The 18,787-nt window shown below is 39.1% G+C and overlaps 1 protein-coding gene across 1 annotated transcript in view; it reads left to right on the forward strand.

Annotated features, from left to right (window-relative positions):
* The first annotated feature begins 587 nt into the window (after positions 1-587).
* LOC132611954 (glycine-rich cell wall structural protein 1.0-like) overlaps positions 588-18,787 on the forward strand; it is a 41,986-nt gene continuing 23,786 nt past the window's right edge. The window contains exon 1 of the mRNA XM_060326311.1: positions 588-669. Within this exon, the coding sequence (XP_060182294.1) occupies positions 588-669 (82 nt within the window). The remainder of the gene's footprint in view (positions 670-18,787) is intronic.

An 18,787-nucleotide genomic window follows, 5' to 3' on the forward strand; every position in this document is an offset into this window, starting at 1 on the left:
TAATTAAGGGATGAATGTTCAGAATCTACGAGATGTGGTAACTATTATGCGTATAACAGAAGAAAGGTGTGTTCCCTATAATAATTACAATCATGTAAAGTAATTAGGGAGAAGACTATACAAGGCACCCTAAGAAAGACAAATGTAGACATACGAGTTCGAGGACAAGCTAATAAATACTATATAAATTAGTTAGCAAGTAATGAGTACATCTAAATAAGGACACGAAGAATGGACTTAAGCCTGCAAGTCTAAGTAAGGTTGGAAACCGCAATAAGGAGCTTTATGACGGGGATTTTCATTGTAAGATTTAACGATAGTTTGGATGTGGAGAATGGTGAGGTGAACATTTTTAAGAAGATACCCCGGTTAAAAAGTAATATAACGATGAAATTATTGTTAAACTAACTTGAGGAGGCGAGTCCAGAATAATAGAGAAGATCAATAAAAGGATAGCTGTGAGGTGCGGGGATGTGGAATGTTGAGCACCAGATAACGGGATACAATGGTTCCATGAGTTAATTTTGAAGAGAAAGCATGCAAAAGAATTGTTTGGCGACTATGGACAAAACAACGATTAAGTATTAATGGAAACAGGAAGGATAAATGATACGGGTACTGAGAAGAGGATTACAATTGCGGAGAAAAAGTTGAAGGATGACGATATTGGTATGTTATCACCTCTGGGATAGGTGTTGCAAGAAGAATTACATCCATATGACAAATTTAAATTTGATGAAAATGACGAATGCATCAACAAAAGTTTTATGAGCCTAACGAGCGAGAACGACATAAGAGAATAGTAAGAACAAATGCTTGGAAAGACGATGATGACATAAGCTCGGAAAGGGGTAGTGAAAAAGGGTAATCAATAAGGTTCAATGAGAAAGAATGTTCACAAAGCGGTCCCAAGGTTTAAAAAATAGCTGTTACAGTAAGGCAAGTGGGATTAAGCATAGACGAGGGCAAATGAACAGATAAAAATTCACCCCTTCACACTCCTTATGAGGATGTTCAAAAACTACCAGAAAGCCTCTAATTGACGTTATACATGATGCAAAAAGCTTCAACATAATTAGATATGTGATAGAATAGTTGTAAGTTCAAGCTATAGAGAAAGACGGAGAGGAAAGAAATGTTCGTAGACACCACGAACTACAAAAGATACTCTATGCATATTGGATAGTATGGCCCTATAAATATTTTGGGGTAATACAATTTATTTGAGATAAAGAGAAAATGGGCGACGACAAAACAAATTATGATATGATAAGTTTAATGGAACCACATAGCATAAGCACGTGGATTCAACTTGATACACAACGGAAGATGAAGTGAAGGTGCTCAGAAGTAGGAAAGAGGAACCGAAATGAATAAAACAAAAGAACGGAGAAGTAAGAATCGCAACGTTAAGTCCTTAACAGAAACGATAAGTACCCTTAGCTGTTATTAATAGACAGTCATACCCGTAAGAAGGGAAAGGAACAAATGACGTGGGATAGGTACAATCAACAGATATTAAAACCCCAACACAACTGAACCCCTACGCAGCGACGGTGTTATTACTAAAGGCTACTCTACCTCCGATAAGATGAGTGTTACACCTCAAAACATTTCACGTCATCGCGTCGTAAGTAAAATAACATAAGCCCGGAGAGGTCATGAAGCCCTTACAAGGTTAAGAAGGACTTCTAACAAGTACTGAACAAGTGTCTAAAGGTTTCGGGATCAAGTGAATCAAAGAAATTAAGTCGGTTGAAAACTTGGCAGAATTTTGGACTGAAATTTTGTTCCAACTTGAGAAAGGTATATCTCCTAGAATATGAGGAGTTATGGAATGCATAACCTATATAAATTCAAGTTCAGTGAGTCTTTTTTCTAATACAACTAAAAAATCGAGATTTTGAGAAGTATGGGATAGAAGTATGGCCCGTTCTTTGAAGTACGTCCAGCACTCTTTGCCCGTACTTCACCAAATTTTCCAGAAAGTTGGATTTTGACCCTCCCAGGTACGGGCTGAAAGTACAGCCCATTCTTTGAAGTACGACCCGCACTTTTTGCCCTTACTTTGCTCGAAAATTCCAGAAACTTTAAAGTCGGTGGACATTTTTGTTTTGGCCTACAAATGATTTTTCCACGACTTGGGATCATTTTTCTTCATCAAAATAAAACCCAAGTGACCTTCTAATCTCTCTCAAACATCCTTAAACCTCCCAAATCAAATCAACAAGAGATCAAGCCATAAAATCTTAAACTAATCCCTAGAAAATGATTCTTCTTTGCTCTACTTGGAGTTGTGGAGAGTTTGGTCTTGAAACAAGTTGTGTAAGTTGAAGTTCTTCAAATATAACGTATGTTATTCATTTTTTTCCCATGTTGAGTTGATTTGAGGGTGTAGCAAGTCTTAAAGATGAAGAGAATCATGGTAGAAAGGTTATAGGATGTTATGTTGAAATTAATGGTTATGGATTGAATTTGTAAGGAAGTTTTGGATGGATTTGAGTTTAGTTTGAATATAATCTCTTGGCTATGGTATTTTTGATGTTGTCAATGAAGTTTGGGAGCTGTTTTGGAATTTGGTGGAAGTAAGTGATATAGGACAAGTGCTCCCCAAATTCGTTAGCTCACCTAATAGTCTAAATTGATCATACAAGCTTTTCAACGACTTAAACTTAGTGTGAATCATCTTGAATATAGATTTGAAAACTCAGGAGGATAGGTGTGGAGTAGTAAAGAAACGAAGAGGTATGTAAGGCTATCCCTTTCTTTCTTTTGGCATGATCCTTGTGAACCGAATGTACACATAACGTCAATCCATAATGGTTCCACTCTTTGAGTTAGGGATGATTTATTTGATTCATGTTCCACAATGTATCTTGAGAAAGCTTTCCTTTAGATTTAGTATAGAAATTAGGGTTACTGGTACTCCTATTATGTTTTACGCTTTGCATTGCATTTATATATATATATATATATATATATATATATATATATATATATATATGTATATGCACGTATAAACCCGAGACCCCTCAAGCGCTATATGCTTGTATATTATGTATTATATATGTATATATGTATGGGGTATGGGGTATGGGGAAGGTGACTGTTATATCCCGTATTTTATACGTTCGGACATTCCAAGGTAGTCGTGGCAAGTTAAGGGAAAGGCTACGTTCAAAAATTATTTTTAATATATAAGTTGGTTATAAATATCAATTATGGATATTAGTGTTATGGAAATATTGAGAAAAGTTAAGGGTAAAAAGGGAAGAGAACTCTAGGAAATAAAGAAAGGAGCATGTGGCCATTTCATAAGTGAAGGGGGCAAAGTGTAAATATGGAAGGGCTAAAGTGTAAAAAGTGAGAAGACACTTGGTCTTCTTTGACCAAGTAAGAAAATTCAAAGAAAAGAAAAGTCAAGAAAAAGGAAGAAAGTTCTAGAGAGGGGCATGTGCCCCTCACATGCTTGGGTATATATATATATATATATATATGAGCTAGACTTCCAATTCAAGACAAAAGATGAAGAACAAAAGAAAAAAAAAAGATGAAGAGAGTGCAAGGGTTTCGGCCATGGCTCTAGAAATTTAGCCATGGGAAATTGACCAAGGAAAATTATTTTCTCCTAGCTTTTCTACTAATTGGAAGATGCCCTTTAACATGGTGAAGTTGTTGGAGCAAGCAAGACACTTATATGGACAATTCATGAACCTTAACCAAGTGGAGAAGTTGAAGAAAAAAGGTGAGTTTTAATCTTGTCTTATGTGTTATGAAGGGTTTATATGTGTTGTAGTATGCTAAGATGGAAGTTTGCATGATGAATATATAATTATGCATGTGGCCGAATGGAAGTGGTATAATGTAGATGTGACAAATCGATTTTATCTAGTAATTTGATTGTTGCGTTGTGAATTCTATGATGTGAAATGAATGAAAACCATGAGACCTTGCATGTTATGTGTTGGCCGTGTGTATGTAGTATGTTGGCCGTGCATATGTTATGTGGTATAGAAAGAATGGAATAATTTATGAAGTATGTTGGTTGTTGTTGTAACGTATAGAAATGAATGGAAAACTCATGAAAATATGCATGTTGTTGTGGAGGCCGAACATGGTGATATTTTGGCAAATTGTAGTGAATTAATTCTACTTAATGTTTTAGTTGTTGTATTGAGAATTTCATGGTGAAAAATGAAGGTTTGGTGATTTAAGATGAAGTGGTAATCGTTATCGGAATAATGAAGAAATAATGCGACGCTAGCTTGAATTCGTATATTGCATAAGTAAGGTTGTCAATGCATGGTTGTTGATGAGAATTGTGAACCTAAAATAAGAGAAATGTGTTGTTAATTGTCATTGTTTTTGTTGGAGTTGGAAAGTCTTGAAGGAAGTCGTATGTTAATTGAAATTGTTATTATGATTGTTGGTATTGTTGTTGATAGTTTGGCCGGGTTGAATTCCCGGGATTGTTGTTGATTAGAATTGGCCAAGTTGAACTTGGTGGGATGGCACATTTACAGGGGAGATGCTGCCAAAATTTCGGCAGACGAAGTATTACTTCAAAGAATCAACTTCTAAAGGCTCTAATCAAGTTTTGGTAAACATGACCAATTTGTAGATTTTGGCGGGTTTGGAACGTGAATTTGGAGTCGCATAAGAAGCAGAACAGGTATGTAAGGCTTCACCCTTCTTTCTATGGCATGTCTTAGATGTAATATGTTGAATAAGAACCTCGGGGACCCTTCTACCCTCCAGAATCCGTATCTAAAGTTTCCCCTTTTTCAATCAGAAGAATTGAACTAAAAAGTGTGCAAAATGTTGGAAGAATTTCCTAAACCTCTAGAACTCGCATAAATAGAACCCGACTACCCTAAAACCCTCACAAGTAACGCCATGACATGTAACATATGTAAATTTGGTGCGCCGCCTCATTTGATCCGAGGTGGGCCGACTGTTCCCGGATTTACCTTATTGTTCCGCTTGACTTACCTTGAAGCTGAATCCAAAAGAAACCTTCGATCCTTATTCCATTACCAAATGGCAAGTACTATATCTATCCCGAAAAGAATACTTCTATGACGATAAAGATAGCTATGATGTCAGAAAAGAGAATATGCCCATGATAAGTACGACAAGAATGATTCCATGACTAAGAGTCTTGAGCTAAGGACCCAATGTGAATATGAAAGTGTTATACTAGTTCTTAAACCTTAATTCTATTCCGTAGCCATGACACTAGTTTCTAAAAGACTCCAAACCGTATGAATTGACGGTTATAATGCCCATAATTTCATTTTATGCTCTCTCTTAAAGCTATTTTCCGTTGGTAGTCTCGCCTTAAAATACTTGTTCCTTCAAGGCGAGACAAGGCGACCACGATTGTTCCATAATGTAATCGGAGGCTACCGACCTTACGTCACTCCGACGTGGAAATGGTTTTCTTAGACTCTCGAACATGTTGTATGCATGTTACGAGTATATGTATATGATAAAAGAACCAGAGCGCTATAGACGCTGATGTATGTACATGACAGACGTATATGTATATGATAAAAGAGCCAGAGCGCTATAGACGCTAATATATGTACATGATGTATGTCTACGTATATGGGGAAGATGGAAATAAGGGCAGCGCGTTATAAACGCATATCCACCTGATCAGTTGGCATTATATGACATGATATCGTCCCGGACGCGGGATGGCCTGACGCGGGATGTGTATATTTATGGTTAAATGGATCGGCTGTCGACGCCTCGGCAATATGATATGTCTTATTTTTATATATACATATGAACAAGGAAAGATTTTAAAGGAAAGCTAAGCATGCATGGTATCCGCCAAAGGACATTTATATGTACAGGTTAACTTTCCACCTCATGACATGCGCTATGTCTCCTTTATGTTAGTATCCCTGTTCTATACCTTCTGTATGTTATTATGCATGCCTTACATACTCAGTACATTGCTCGTACTGACCCCTCTTCTTCGGGGGCTGCGTTTCATGCCGCGCAGGTACTCCCAGATGATTAGAAGAACTTACTGAAGGTGTTCCAGCGGAGATGGCGAACTCCATTTGTCCCGGAGAATTGCCAAGTCCAAGTGTATGCTATGATGTTTTGTTCTATGTTAGAGACTTTGCAGACAAAGCAATGGGTATTGGGTTGTCAGTCTGTAAGCGGCTCCAGCAGCCGATATGCTATTATGTTTTATGTCACGAGTCTTACATGATGTCAGAGCTTACTTATGAAAAAAAAATTGAGAGCTTACTATGTATTTCTTTCTTTACTGATTCAAGGGTTTCTATACGTAACAAGAGTCAGCGGGTTCGCTCGGCTTCAGATATGGGGTCGGGTGCCCATCACACCCTAGTAAAGTCGGGGTGTGACAAAGTGGTATCAAAGCAGGTCGGTCCCAGGGTTGTCTGCAAAGTCGTGACCAGTAGAGTCCTGTTTATGGGTGTGAAGCCGGCCACATTTATAAACAGGAGGCTGCGGGGCATCTAGGAAATGTTGACCTTCTTTCTGTCTAAGATCGTGCGATAGAGCCAAGTCATAGGAAAAAAGATTCCTTATACTAACTGTCAATTCTCGCAGACGCTCAGTGATGATGAAAGAAGACAAGTGCCGAGATGGAGAGCATGTGTCATAGAGTTGTACGTTCTGTAAGGCATTGATGACATTGGCCGCATACAGGTTTTGAATAATAAGAACAGTAAAGAAGGTTCTGCCAGAACGGGTACGCCCCACAGGAAGAAGTATGGGAAAGAAATACTGTGAATAGGTAATAAGTGAAATGTGTTGGTTCAGAAAGGTTATGGATTTGGGCGTGGCAACAAAGGTAAGGTCGCTACCATCGGGAATCTGGAAGCCCAAGACAGGAGGTAGTCATACACACAGGCGGAAGGTGAACATCGGGAACCAAAAGGGTAAAACGGTAATTACAAGAGAAGGGACGTGTTACGAAAATGTTTTGGGAACTGTAAGACTTTGACTTGCTCCAGAGCATGCAATAAAGGTCATGTGAGGAAGCTGACGCGAAAATATCGGCATTAAGGCACCGAATTTCAGTGAAGCTTTTGGGTTAAGCGTGCTCAGGTGGGAGCAATTCCATGATGGGTGACCCCCTGGGAAGTTTGTAAGGAATTTTACATATTCTGACATAAAAGACAAATGGAAAACTGGAATAGCCTAAGTGAAACTACGGTATATAAGATGACGGGAGACCATGAGAAGACGCGTGAAACAAGGCAGACTAGCTCAGTAAAGAGACAGAAAATGCATCATAGCCCTGGAATTAGGATAGGCTTGAACAACGCTTGGAAGTATTTTGTGAACCAGTTGATAGTGAATATGTATGTATATACGAATGTGTAAGATATCCCGAATAATTGTATCGGTGGCGTGCGAGCCCCAGCAACCGAAACTACGGGAGGAAAGGTATTGATCACGTAAAGGTGCAGAAGTACGAGTGACAGCAAGAATAAACGGTGCCACCGTCATAAGGTAAATCGTTATTATTTTACCGTAGGTTAGAATTGAAAGATTTAGTGCAGCGATACTTGGAAAAGAAAGAGAGTGTGAGTAAATGGAAGATAGGAAGCTTAAATGTCGGAAAAGGAGAAATGTGGGGAGGTTGAGAGTTGATTTCAACAAGTAGGTCTAAGTGAATGATGACCAGGGTAGAGGAATGTGAAGTAAGAGAAAGAATGCTTAGGATGGTGATGGTGTTGAGGTGACAGATCTGTAGAAGGACAAGTATGTAGCCATAGTAATATGCTTAGAGGTTTAAGAGAATAACGGAACGTTTAAGAAATATGGGCACACAGGTACAATACGAACATGTAGTTAAGAAAGAATTACGGGCAAGTGATCTAAGCAAGTGAAAGGACGAATAAGGGATAAAGGTATAAGCGAAGACTTCATTAAGGACGATGAGCATATAAGGAACCCCTTAAAGGGGGGGAGACCATATTGGGCGTACAAGGAATGACGATAGACGAAACGAGCACCAACACATGAAGTCAAAGACAAGTGTACCTGTATTGAGAGATACAAAAAAAAAGGGAGATTAAAGAGGAGTTGTGGTAAAGATCTAAAGGTGTGGCTTTTGTTAAGATATGTTCATGGAGCAGTAACAGAAGAGAGACGATCTGAGAAAGACAAGGATAATACGTTGGCCCAACAAAGTAGAAAACCCACGACACGGGAAGAAGATCCATGTAAAAACCGAGGAGTTCGATTATAAAGGGAATGAAGTAAAGGACAAGGAGTGAGCATGAAGGAAAGGACGACTACAAAGGGATCCTCCCGAAATATTATGATACCCCATAAGACCAGTTGAACATTCGAGGACGAATGTTCTAAAGGGGGGGAGGATGTTATATCCCGTATTTTATACGTTCGGACATTCCAAAGTAGTCGTGCCAAGTTAAGGGAAAGGCTACGTTCAAAAATTATTTTTAATATATAAGTTGGTTATAAATATCAATTATGGATATTAGTGTTATGGAAATATTGAGAAAATTTAAGGGTAAAAAGGGAAGAGAACTCTAGGAAATAAAGAAAGGAGCATGTGGCCATTTCATAAGTGAAGGGGGCAAAGTGTAAATATGGAAGGGCTAAAGTGTAAAAAGAGAGAAGACACTTGGTCTTCTTTGACCAAGTAAGAAAATTCAAAGAAAAGAAAAGTCAAGAAAAAGGAAGAAAGTTCTAGAGAGGGGCATGTGCCCCTCACATGCTTGGGTATATATATATATATATATATATGAGCTTGACTTCCAATTCAAGACAAAAGAAGAAGAACAAAAGAAAAAAAAAGATGAAGAGAGTGCAAGGGTTTCGGCCATGGCTCTAGAAATTTAGCCATGGGAAATTGACCAAGGAAAATTATTTTCTCCTAGCTTTTCTACTAATTGGAAGATGCCCTTTAACATGGTGAAGTTGTTGGAGCAAGTAAGACACTTATATGGACAATTCATGAACCTTAACCAAGTGGAGAAGTTGAAGAAAAAAGGTGAGTTTTAATCTTGTCTTATGTGTTATGAAGGGTTTATATGTGCTGTAGTATGCTAAGATAGAAGTTTTCATGATGAATATATAAGTATGCATGTGGCCGAATGGAAGTGGTATAATGTAGATGTGACAAATCGATTTTATCTAGTAATTTGATTGTTGCGTTGTGAATTCTATGATGTGAAATGAATGAAAACCATGAGACCTTGCATGTTGTGTGTTGGCCGTGTGTATGTAGTATGTTGGCCGTGCATATGTTATGTGGGATAGAAAGAATGGAATAATTTATGAAGTATGTTGGTTGTTGTTGTAACGTATAGAAATGAATGGAAAACTCATGAAAATATGCATGTTGTTGTGGAGGCCGAACATGGTGATATTTTGGCAAATTGTAGTGAATTAATTCTACTTATTGTTTTAGTTGTTGTATTGAGAATTTCATGGTGAAAAATGAAGGTTTGGTGATTTAAGATGAAGTGGTAATCGTTATCGGAATAATGAAGAAATAATGCGACGCTAGCTTGAATTCGTATATTGCATAAGTAAGGTTGTCAATGCATGGTTGTTGATGAGAATTGTGAACCTAAAATAAGAGAAATGTGTTGTTAATTGTCATTGTTTTTGTTGGAGTTGGAAAGTCTTGAAGGAAGTGGTATGTTAATTGAAATTGTTATTATGATTGTTGGCATTGTTGTTGATAGTTTGGCCGGGTTGAATTCCCGGGATTCTTGTTGATTAGAATTGGCCAAGTTGAACTTGGTGGGATGGCACATTTACAGGGGAGATGCTGCCAAAATTTCGGCAGACGAAGTATTACTTCAAAGAATCAACTTCTAAAGGCTCTAATCAAGTTTTGGTAAACATGACCAATTTGTAGATTTTGGCGGGTTTGGAACGTGAATTTGGAGTCGCATAAGAAGCAGAAAAGGTATGTAAGGCTTCACCCTTCTTTCTATGGCATGTCTTAGATGTAATATGTTGAATAAGAACCTCGAGGACCCTTCTACCCTCCAGAATCCGTATCTAAAGTTTCCCCTTTTTCAATCAGAAGAATTGAACTAAAAAGTGTGCAAAATGTTGGAAGAATTTCCTAAACCTCTAGAACTCGCATAAATAGAACCCGACTACCCTAAAACCCTCACAAGTAACGCCATGACATGTAACATATGTAAATTTGGTGCGCCGCCTCATTTGATCCGAGGTGGGCCGACTGTTCCCGGATTTACCTTATTGTTCCGCTTGACTTACCTTGAAGCTGAATCCAAAAGAAACCTTTGATCCTTATTCCATTACCAAATGGCAAGTACTATATCTATCCCGAAAAGAATACTTCTATGACGATAAAGATAGCTATGATGTCAGAAAAGAGAATATGCCCATGATAAGTATGACAAGAATGATTCCATGACTAAGAGTCTTGAGCTAAGGACCCAATGTGAATATGAAAGTGTTATACTAGTTCTTAAACCTTAATTCTATTCCGTAGCCATGACACTAGTTTCTAAAAGATTCCAAAGCGTATGAATTGACGGTTATAATGCCCATAATTTCATTTTATGCTCTCTCTTAAAGCTATTTTCCGTTGGTAGTCTCGCCTTAAAATACTTGTTCCTTCAAGGCGAGACAAGGCGACCACGATTGTTCCATAATGTAATCGGAGGCTACCGACCTTACGTCACTCCGACGTGGAAATGGTTTTCTTGGACTCTCGAACATGTTTTATGCATGTTACGAGTATATGTATATGATAAAAGAACCAGAGCGCTATAGACGCTGATGTATGTACATGACAGACGTATATGTATATGATAAAAGAGCCAGAGCGCTATAGACGCTAATATATGTACATGATGTATGTCTACGCATACGGGGAAGATGGAAATAAGGGCAGCGCGTTATAAACGCATATCCACCTGATCAGTTGGCATTATATGACATGATATCGTCCCGGACGCGGGATGGCCGGACGCGGGATGTGTATATTTATGGTTAAATGGATCGGCTGCCGACGCCTCGGCAATATGATATGTCTTAATTTTATATATACATATGAACAAGGAAAGATTTTAAAGGAAAGCTAAGCATGCATGGTATCCGCCAAAGGGCATTTATATGTACAGTTTAACTTTCCACCTCATGACATGCCCTATGTCTCCTTTATGTTAGTATCCCTGTTCTATACCTTCTGTATGTTATTATGCATGCCTTACATACTCAGTACATTGCTCGTACTGACCCCTCTTCTTCGGGGGCTGCGTTTCATGCCGCGCAGGTACTCCCAGATGATTAGAAGAACTTACTGAAGGTGTTCCAGCGGAGATGGCGAACTCCATTTGTCCCGGAGAATTGCCAAGTCCAAGTATATGCTATGATGTTTTGTTCTATGTTAGAGACTTTGCAGACAAAGCAATGGGTATTGGGTTGTCAGTCTGTAAGCGGCTCCAGCAGCCGATATGCTATTATGTTTTATGTCACGAGTCTTACATGATGTCAGAGCTTACTTATGAAAAAAAAATATTGGAGAGCTTACTATGTATTTCTTTCTTTACTGATTCAAGGGTTTCTATACGTAACAAGAGTCAGCGGGTTCGGTCGGCTCCAGATATGGGGTCGGGTGCCCATCACACCCTAGTAAAGTCGGGGTGTGACAGTGACGACGCTATATATGCGCTACCACCTGATCAGCTGGCCATATGATGATACGACAGTGATGATGATGATGACGATGCCCACAGTGGCTTGACAGGCATTATATACGCATATACATACATACATATATATATATATATATGACCTCATGCATGCATGCACAGTATTATGCATATCATCGGCCCTCAGAGGTAGTTCAGATGCACAGTAATTATGTATATGATTCATTCGCAGGGACAATTTAGACATACAGGTTGCATTCACTTACCTTATAGTTTCTTATGTTACTCCTATGCCTTACATACTCAGTAATTTGTCCGTACTAACGTTATTTTGTTTGTGGACAGATCCTTAGGCTGCCATTTCAGCATTGATATGGGAGCACTCCATTTGTTCCGGAGTTGCAGCTCAGAGTGGTATGATTATTTTATGTATATTTGGGCATGGCGGGGCCCTGTCCCATCCTTACTATGTTATGCATTCTATGTAGAGGCTCGTAGACAGATGTGTATAGTTAGATGTCTCATGACCTCTTCGATCTATATTTTTTTATATCCTTTGATCGCCTTGTTGGCTTATATATGGGCACAGTTTAAGATGCACATTTATATATATATATATATATATATATATATATATATATATATATCTTTTGGGCATTTGCCCCTTTCAGTTACGATATTTATGAGTCAGTTTCATAGCCTACTCAGATATGACCAGTTTTATGGCCCACTCAGATATGACTATGAGATGTACATTTTAAGGTACTCGGTAGGCTGGCTCTGGGTGCCCATCATGGCCCTCCGGTTGGGTTGTGACAAAAGTGGTATCAGAGCAGTTCATCCTAGGGTTTGTCTACGAGTCGTGTCCAGTAGAGTCTTGTTTATGAGTATGAAGCATGCCATACTGATAAATAAGAGGCTGCAAGGCATTTAGGAATGATTGACCTTTCTTTGTCATCTTAGATCGTGCGATAGAGCCTGTTGTAAGGATTCCTCTTTTTCTGACAATATGTTATGATTTTAGCGATGCCTGTGACAAGAAAAGCATCAGCCGCCCAGAAGGGCAAGTCAGTGGTAGGTAGAACGATTGGACGGGTACTTCCTATAGATGTTAAGGAGGGTGAGTCCCAGAATGAGGTTCCATCGCGGACCTCATATACTCTTCCCGCTCCAGAGGAGCATAGAGGAGCTCCAGCCCCAGCCCCAGCCCCATCCCCAGCTCCAACTCCAGCACCCCCAGTTTCTCCACCAGATGCCTCATGCCAGGAGATGTGACATGCTATTTAGTTGTTGACCCAGTTAGTAGCCGCTCAGTCCTAGCAACATGGTACAGGTCTTGGTGATAAGGCTGTTAGTGCCAGGGTTCATGATTTTATTAATTTAGATCCTCCAGAATTCTTTGGGTAGAAGCCGGATGAGGACCCGCAGAACTTTATAGATGGGATGTTGAGAACGTTGAGAGTGATGCATGCTTTAGATACTGAGTCGGTTGAGTTAGCTTCTTACAGATTACGGTATGTGGCTGTTCATTGGTATGATACCTAGATATCTTCTAGAGGGGATAATACACCTCCACCCGTATGGCAGGAGTTCGTAGATGCCTTCCTTTAACATTATTTGCCGCCAGAAATTCAACGGGCCAGAGCTGATAGGTTCTTGAACCTTAGACAGGGGAACATGAGTGCTCGGGAGTACAACCTTCATTTTAATTCATTGGCTAGATATGCTCTAGCTGTGGTAGCTGACATGGGAGATCGTGTTTACCAGTTTGTGAGTGGATTGGGACCACATTTGATTAATGATTACTTGACGGCCTCACTTCAGTCAGGTATGCATATCTGCTATATTCAGGCGCACGCTCAGAATCTTGAGGAGCGCCAGCAGCAGCGGAAGGTTGAGCATGAGCATGATAGGGGTTAAAGTAAGAGGGCCAGATCTTTGAGATTTGCTAGTGAGTCTAGAGGTGGTCCGAGGAAGCAGCTCTTCAGGCGCTTAGCCTATTCCGCAATTAGTACGCCTCCACAGTTTTCGGGACCCAGATTTGATAGACTCGCTTATTTTGAACCAGCTCAGAGTTCCAGGGCTTCCAGTTCCCAGATCAGGAGTGGTTCCAGTTAGATAAGACCATCTTTACTGCGATGCACCTAGTGCGGTATGTTACATGCTGGGCAGTGCCGTTTAGGTCTAAATTTTTGCTATACTTATGGTCGGCCAGGATACATTATGCGAGATTGCCCTATGAGAGGTGGTGGAAGTATAGTTCAGCTGACAGGGTCTGTAGTGGGATCTTCGACATCTATACGCCCTTCTGGGTAGACATCTCAGACACCAGTCGATCATGGTAGAGGTAGAGGTGGAGTGTCCAGTTCGAGCAGTCCTCAGAACCGCATCTACGCATTGGTAGGTTGACAGGATCTTGAGTCTTTGCCTAATGTGGTTACAGGTATACTATCAGTATCTTCTCATGATGTATATGCATTGATTGACCCAGGTTCCACATTATCCTATGTTACTCCTTTTATTGCTGGTCAGCTTGGGGTGAAACCCGAGTCAATCAAACCTTTTGAGGTATCTACACCCGTTGGTGACCCAGTAATAGCTAGATGGGTATGTAGGAGTTGCGTGGTTATAGTTTGTGACTGTCATACCATGGCAGATATGATCGAGCTAGATATGGTAGATTTTGATGTTATTATGGGTATGGATTTGTTGGCCTCTTGTTATGCTAATATTGATTGCAGAAAAAAGATGGTTCGATTTCAGTTTTCAGGAGAGCCAGTTCTAGAGTGGAAGGGTAATACAGAAACACCAAGAGGTAGGTTCATTTCCTATCTCAAGGCAAGGAAGATTAAAGGGTTGTATTTATCATCAAGTAGGGGTTCAGGATATAGATGCTGACTCATGTATTTTCCCCCATTTCTTTTCCTTGTCACTCGAGGATGAGCGATTATTTAATTAATATATAATGTAACGACCCGCTTGGTTGTTATAGTGTTATTGACTCTTTTACCCCTGTTGACCCTTTCCTGCAGTCATCAGGCGGGTTTTGGTGTGACTTTTGGAGGTTTGAGCCTTAAAGTGGGGTTTGTTTGACCCAAAGTTGACTTTCGGGTAAATGGAACTTTTTTAGAATTTTGTCGATCCCGAGACATCTGGATGGTCATTTATGATTGGTAGTGTGTTTGGTTCGGTTCCCAATGCAATTGGGGGCATTTTGGGACTTGGGTTGGAAACTTGGTTTAAGGCCATTAGGGGTTGACTTGATCAAATAGACCTCCGTTGGAAATTTTGAGGCCACGAATGAATTCATAGCGCATTTTTATGTGTGTGTGCATGTTTATTTTTTATCTATGGGGCCTCGGGTGATAATCGGATTTCAGGTTGAGAATGATCAAAAACTAGTAATATTCTGGTGTTTGGTGTCCGCCACAACGGCCCCGCGGTAGGGAAGGGCTGACGGCTATAGCGATCGAGGAGACTTAGAGGTTAGTGGCCACAGCAGACGTCCATCCGCTGTGGCGGTCTCGTGGTAGTGGAAGAGGTAGCCGCTATAGCAGCTATGAGGATTTTGCGGATTGGTCGCCAAATTCTGTTCTTTTTCTCAAGTTAAATTCTCTTCATCACTTTCTAAGCACACTTTGGGCGAATTGATCAACTTGTGGACTGAATCTTCTTGGCGGTAAGATCTATGACCATAGACTTCCTCATTTACCTTCCTAGATCCTTCATCCATGCTTAGAATCACTAGAATCAAAATAGAGAAGATGAGTCTTATGCTAAAATTCTTGAAATGGGTTTAGACTTCTAAAATGGAAATTGTTGGTGGAATTGACTAGTATAACCATAGAATTTGATGAATTCATTGTTGTTGAGCTTATTTCTTCCATTATTAGTTATTAATTTGAGGATTTAAGAATTAGGGTTCATACCCAAATTTGGGGGTTTCTTTAAATCCTTAAATCCGAATTAGGCCTAATCCTGAGTTGTTTTAACAATTGATTAGTGGGTTTGATCATCTAGACCTTGAATTGCATGTTCCATGGGTTTGATTATCTAGACCTGGAATTGCATGTTCCATCCTTCAATTTTCCGTTTTACCCTTGTGGGCCCGTTTCCCCAATTTCATGGGTTAGAATTTGACCTAACTAGAAGTATAGCAATATGGGTGTTTTTATTCGTGATTTTTAATATAGAATTTGATTATGAATAGACTTTGAGTACTTGGAGGCGCTACAAAAAGGCAAGGCCAAGTGTGATGGTTCTTGGCTCCTATTTAGCTTTCCAGGTAGGTTACGGCTTACCTTTTTGGTTTGACTTCGGTTAGCGAATCATTGTAGAGTTTGTCATTGTTGGATAAAGCATGTAAACCTTTGGGTATGGAGTTGAGATGAAATACTTAGGTTGGTATTGTTGTTGACTATGGCTTGTCGCCTCATTGTGTTCTATTGAGTTATTGTTTATTTGTGAGTTGTTGGCTTGTCGTCACGTGATTGATTCTAGAGTTGATGCTTAGTGATTACCCTATGTTTCAAAGAGCATATTTATCATGATTGAGGTTGTTGGGTAGGAAAGGAAAGTTATGTTATTGATATTATGATCGAGATATGTGTCCATGTATGGCGCCATTGATTCGTATATTCTTGTTGCCATTGTTATCACCCATACACTCATTTATACATATATTTGGGATTCGGTTGCGCGCCACAACACTTACTGGGATTGGGTTGCACGTACCGCAACACTGACTGGGATCGAGTTGCACGTACTGCAACACTGGCTGGGATCGGGTTGCACGTTCCGCAACATTGACTATTAGATCAGGCTGTGCGCCACAGCAGGTACATAAACTTAGTTGTCCCTCATGGGTCATGACTATCGAGGCGACGAGATATTCCACCCGAAGCGTGTGTATATCACTGCATTGCATTGCATTCATCTCGTATTTATATATGGTTGTGTATTGGACTTGTTGGTTTATCTTGGTGATACGTGTACTTGATAGTGGTACTTGAGATTGTACTTCAGACTTATAGTGGATTTGAGTTGATATACTAGACTTGGTGATTTGGCACTGGATCGGATACTTTGAACTGTGTTGAGTTATATCTGATTGTGAGCATGTCTACTTTTTCAGTCTCTTTCTTATATATATGATTATCTAACTGTTGTCGGTCTATGATGCCTACTCAGTGCGTGTTGTTGTACTGATTCTACCTTACTACATTTTTTTTTCTGAGTGCAGAGTTCGTGATCGGATCGACTTATTACCTCGTTGGCTGAGTCCTGAGGCCGTCTAACGCGCATTCTAGGGTGAGCACATAGATGGATTCACTGCTCGGATGGCTCTATCTCTTCCTGTCTTTATATTCTATCATTTAGACAGTTATTTATGGTGGATATGTGAGACTTGTAATTCCTAGACATTATGTAGTGGCTCTTGTACTATTTAGACAAAATTTTGGGATTCGATGTATCTTCCGCACTTATTATATTTATCTATTTGTATTAGACTTATTATTATGTAATTCTGGGTGATTGGTTTCATCTTATTTATTGTTTGGTTGTGAATAAGGGACTGGTTCGCCTACCGAGGTGGAAAATGGTAGGTGTCTGCACGTTCCTCAAGTTTGGGCATGATAGGATCATTCTTTCATGGATAATGAGGTCATTCAAACATAGCTACATCACATAAAGGTCCAATGGGTTCAGTTTCGAAGATCTAGACTTATACTGAGCAGTTTGTAGGAATGGCTTTACACGGTATTGACAAACAGAAGGCAGGGGAGAAGAACATGCTTTGAGCTTTAGTGATTCATACTCAGAGTACACATGTTTACAAAGAACAGCAACTAAGGGAGAGAAGGGGAATAGGACCATGCTCTAAATCTATACTTATATCCACTCTTAGGAGCCGTTTGGACATGATCTGAAATCATGATATGAAATCATGATGATTTAAAGTTGAAGTTTTGTTTGGACATGTAATTTGGATTTCTTTAGTTGTATGTTTTCTCATGGAGATTAAAAAAAATCACAAGTTGTCAAAACCATCAAAACTTTCCCAATTCTACAATCTTACCAAATGAGAAAATCATAGTTCATAACAAGATTAATACGCTACTAGAAGGCCTCTCTAAAAAATACAATATCCATTGATCAAACTTTAGTTCAATGAAAAAGAAAAGTGAACATGAGTTTTAGTGTAACTACTCTTTAATATAATCCTCCCACATGGTTGGTAAGAGTAAATTTGTAATAAATATGTTATCAACTTGTAGATCTTTTAATATTTGATATAAATAGTTGGTAAACATGGTTGGTGAATATATCTACCAACTTTGTTTTTGTTTTTTACAAAATATAAACAAACTTATGGTCAAGTTTTACATTTAATAAATTTGAAATCATGATTTGCAATCCCAAATCATGCTTTTTTGGATGATTTGGGATTTGAAATCATGATATGAAGATTTGAAATTTTGTGTAAATTGCATAAACAAACATTGATTTGGAATCACGATATGAAATCATAATTACATATCGCATGTCCAAACGCCTACTTATCTTTGCTCAGGAATCATCAATCAAAGAAGGGGACATGGGAAAAGGGGTATTGAATCAATAGTGAGGTTCAGAGGAGATGGAAAGAGGATGAAACATTAAGGTGTTGATCCCATTTCCTTTTTCCACTCACAAGAGTGTCCCTCCAATTCTCACTCGAATGTGGAATTCTAACCCAAGAAGGGCAACCATGAGAGTAAATAATGTACTTAATCAATTTTCATCTCCTTATTAACATTTAAGGACAGCATGTGGATTCAAAAGAAATAATTACGAGCTTATTCAGCACTGGGAATCAATCTCAACCACATCACAAAAGTAATTCTAAAAAGTTAGCCAAACAGATTTGGGAGGTAGATCAAACAAGTTTTATTCATTTCAGTTTCTGGTTTTTAAACTAATAAGTGTTGATGAATCAACTAATCTCACAAATATTACTAACTTACGTCCATCAACCCTAAAGATCACAAATTAAAATTATATTAAACCCCACTTAAGATTTCACGTCCCAAATCTGAATAGGACGGATCAAGCTTTATATGCAACTACTAAAGAACTTG

Source organism: Lycium barbarum, chromosome 1 (assembly GCF_019175385.1).
Source record: "Lycium barbarum isolate Lr01 chromosome 1, ASM1917538v2, whole genome shotgun sequence".
Lineage (NCBI taxonomy): Eukaryota > Viridiplantae > Streptophyta > Magnoliopsida > Solanales > Solanaceae > Lycium > Lycium barbarum.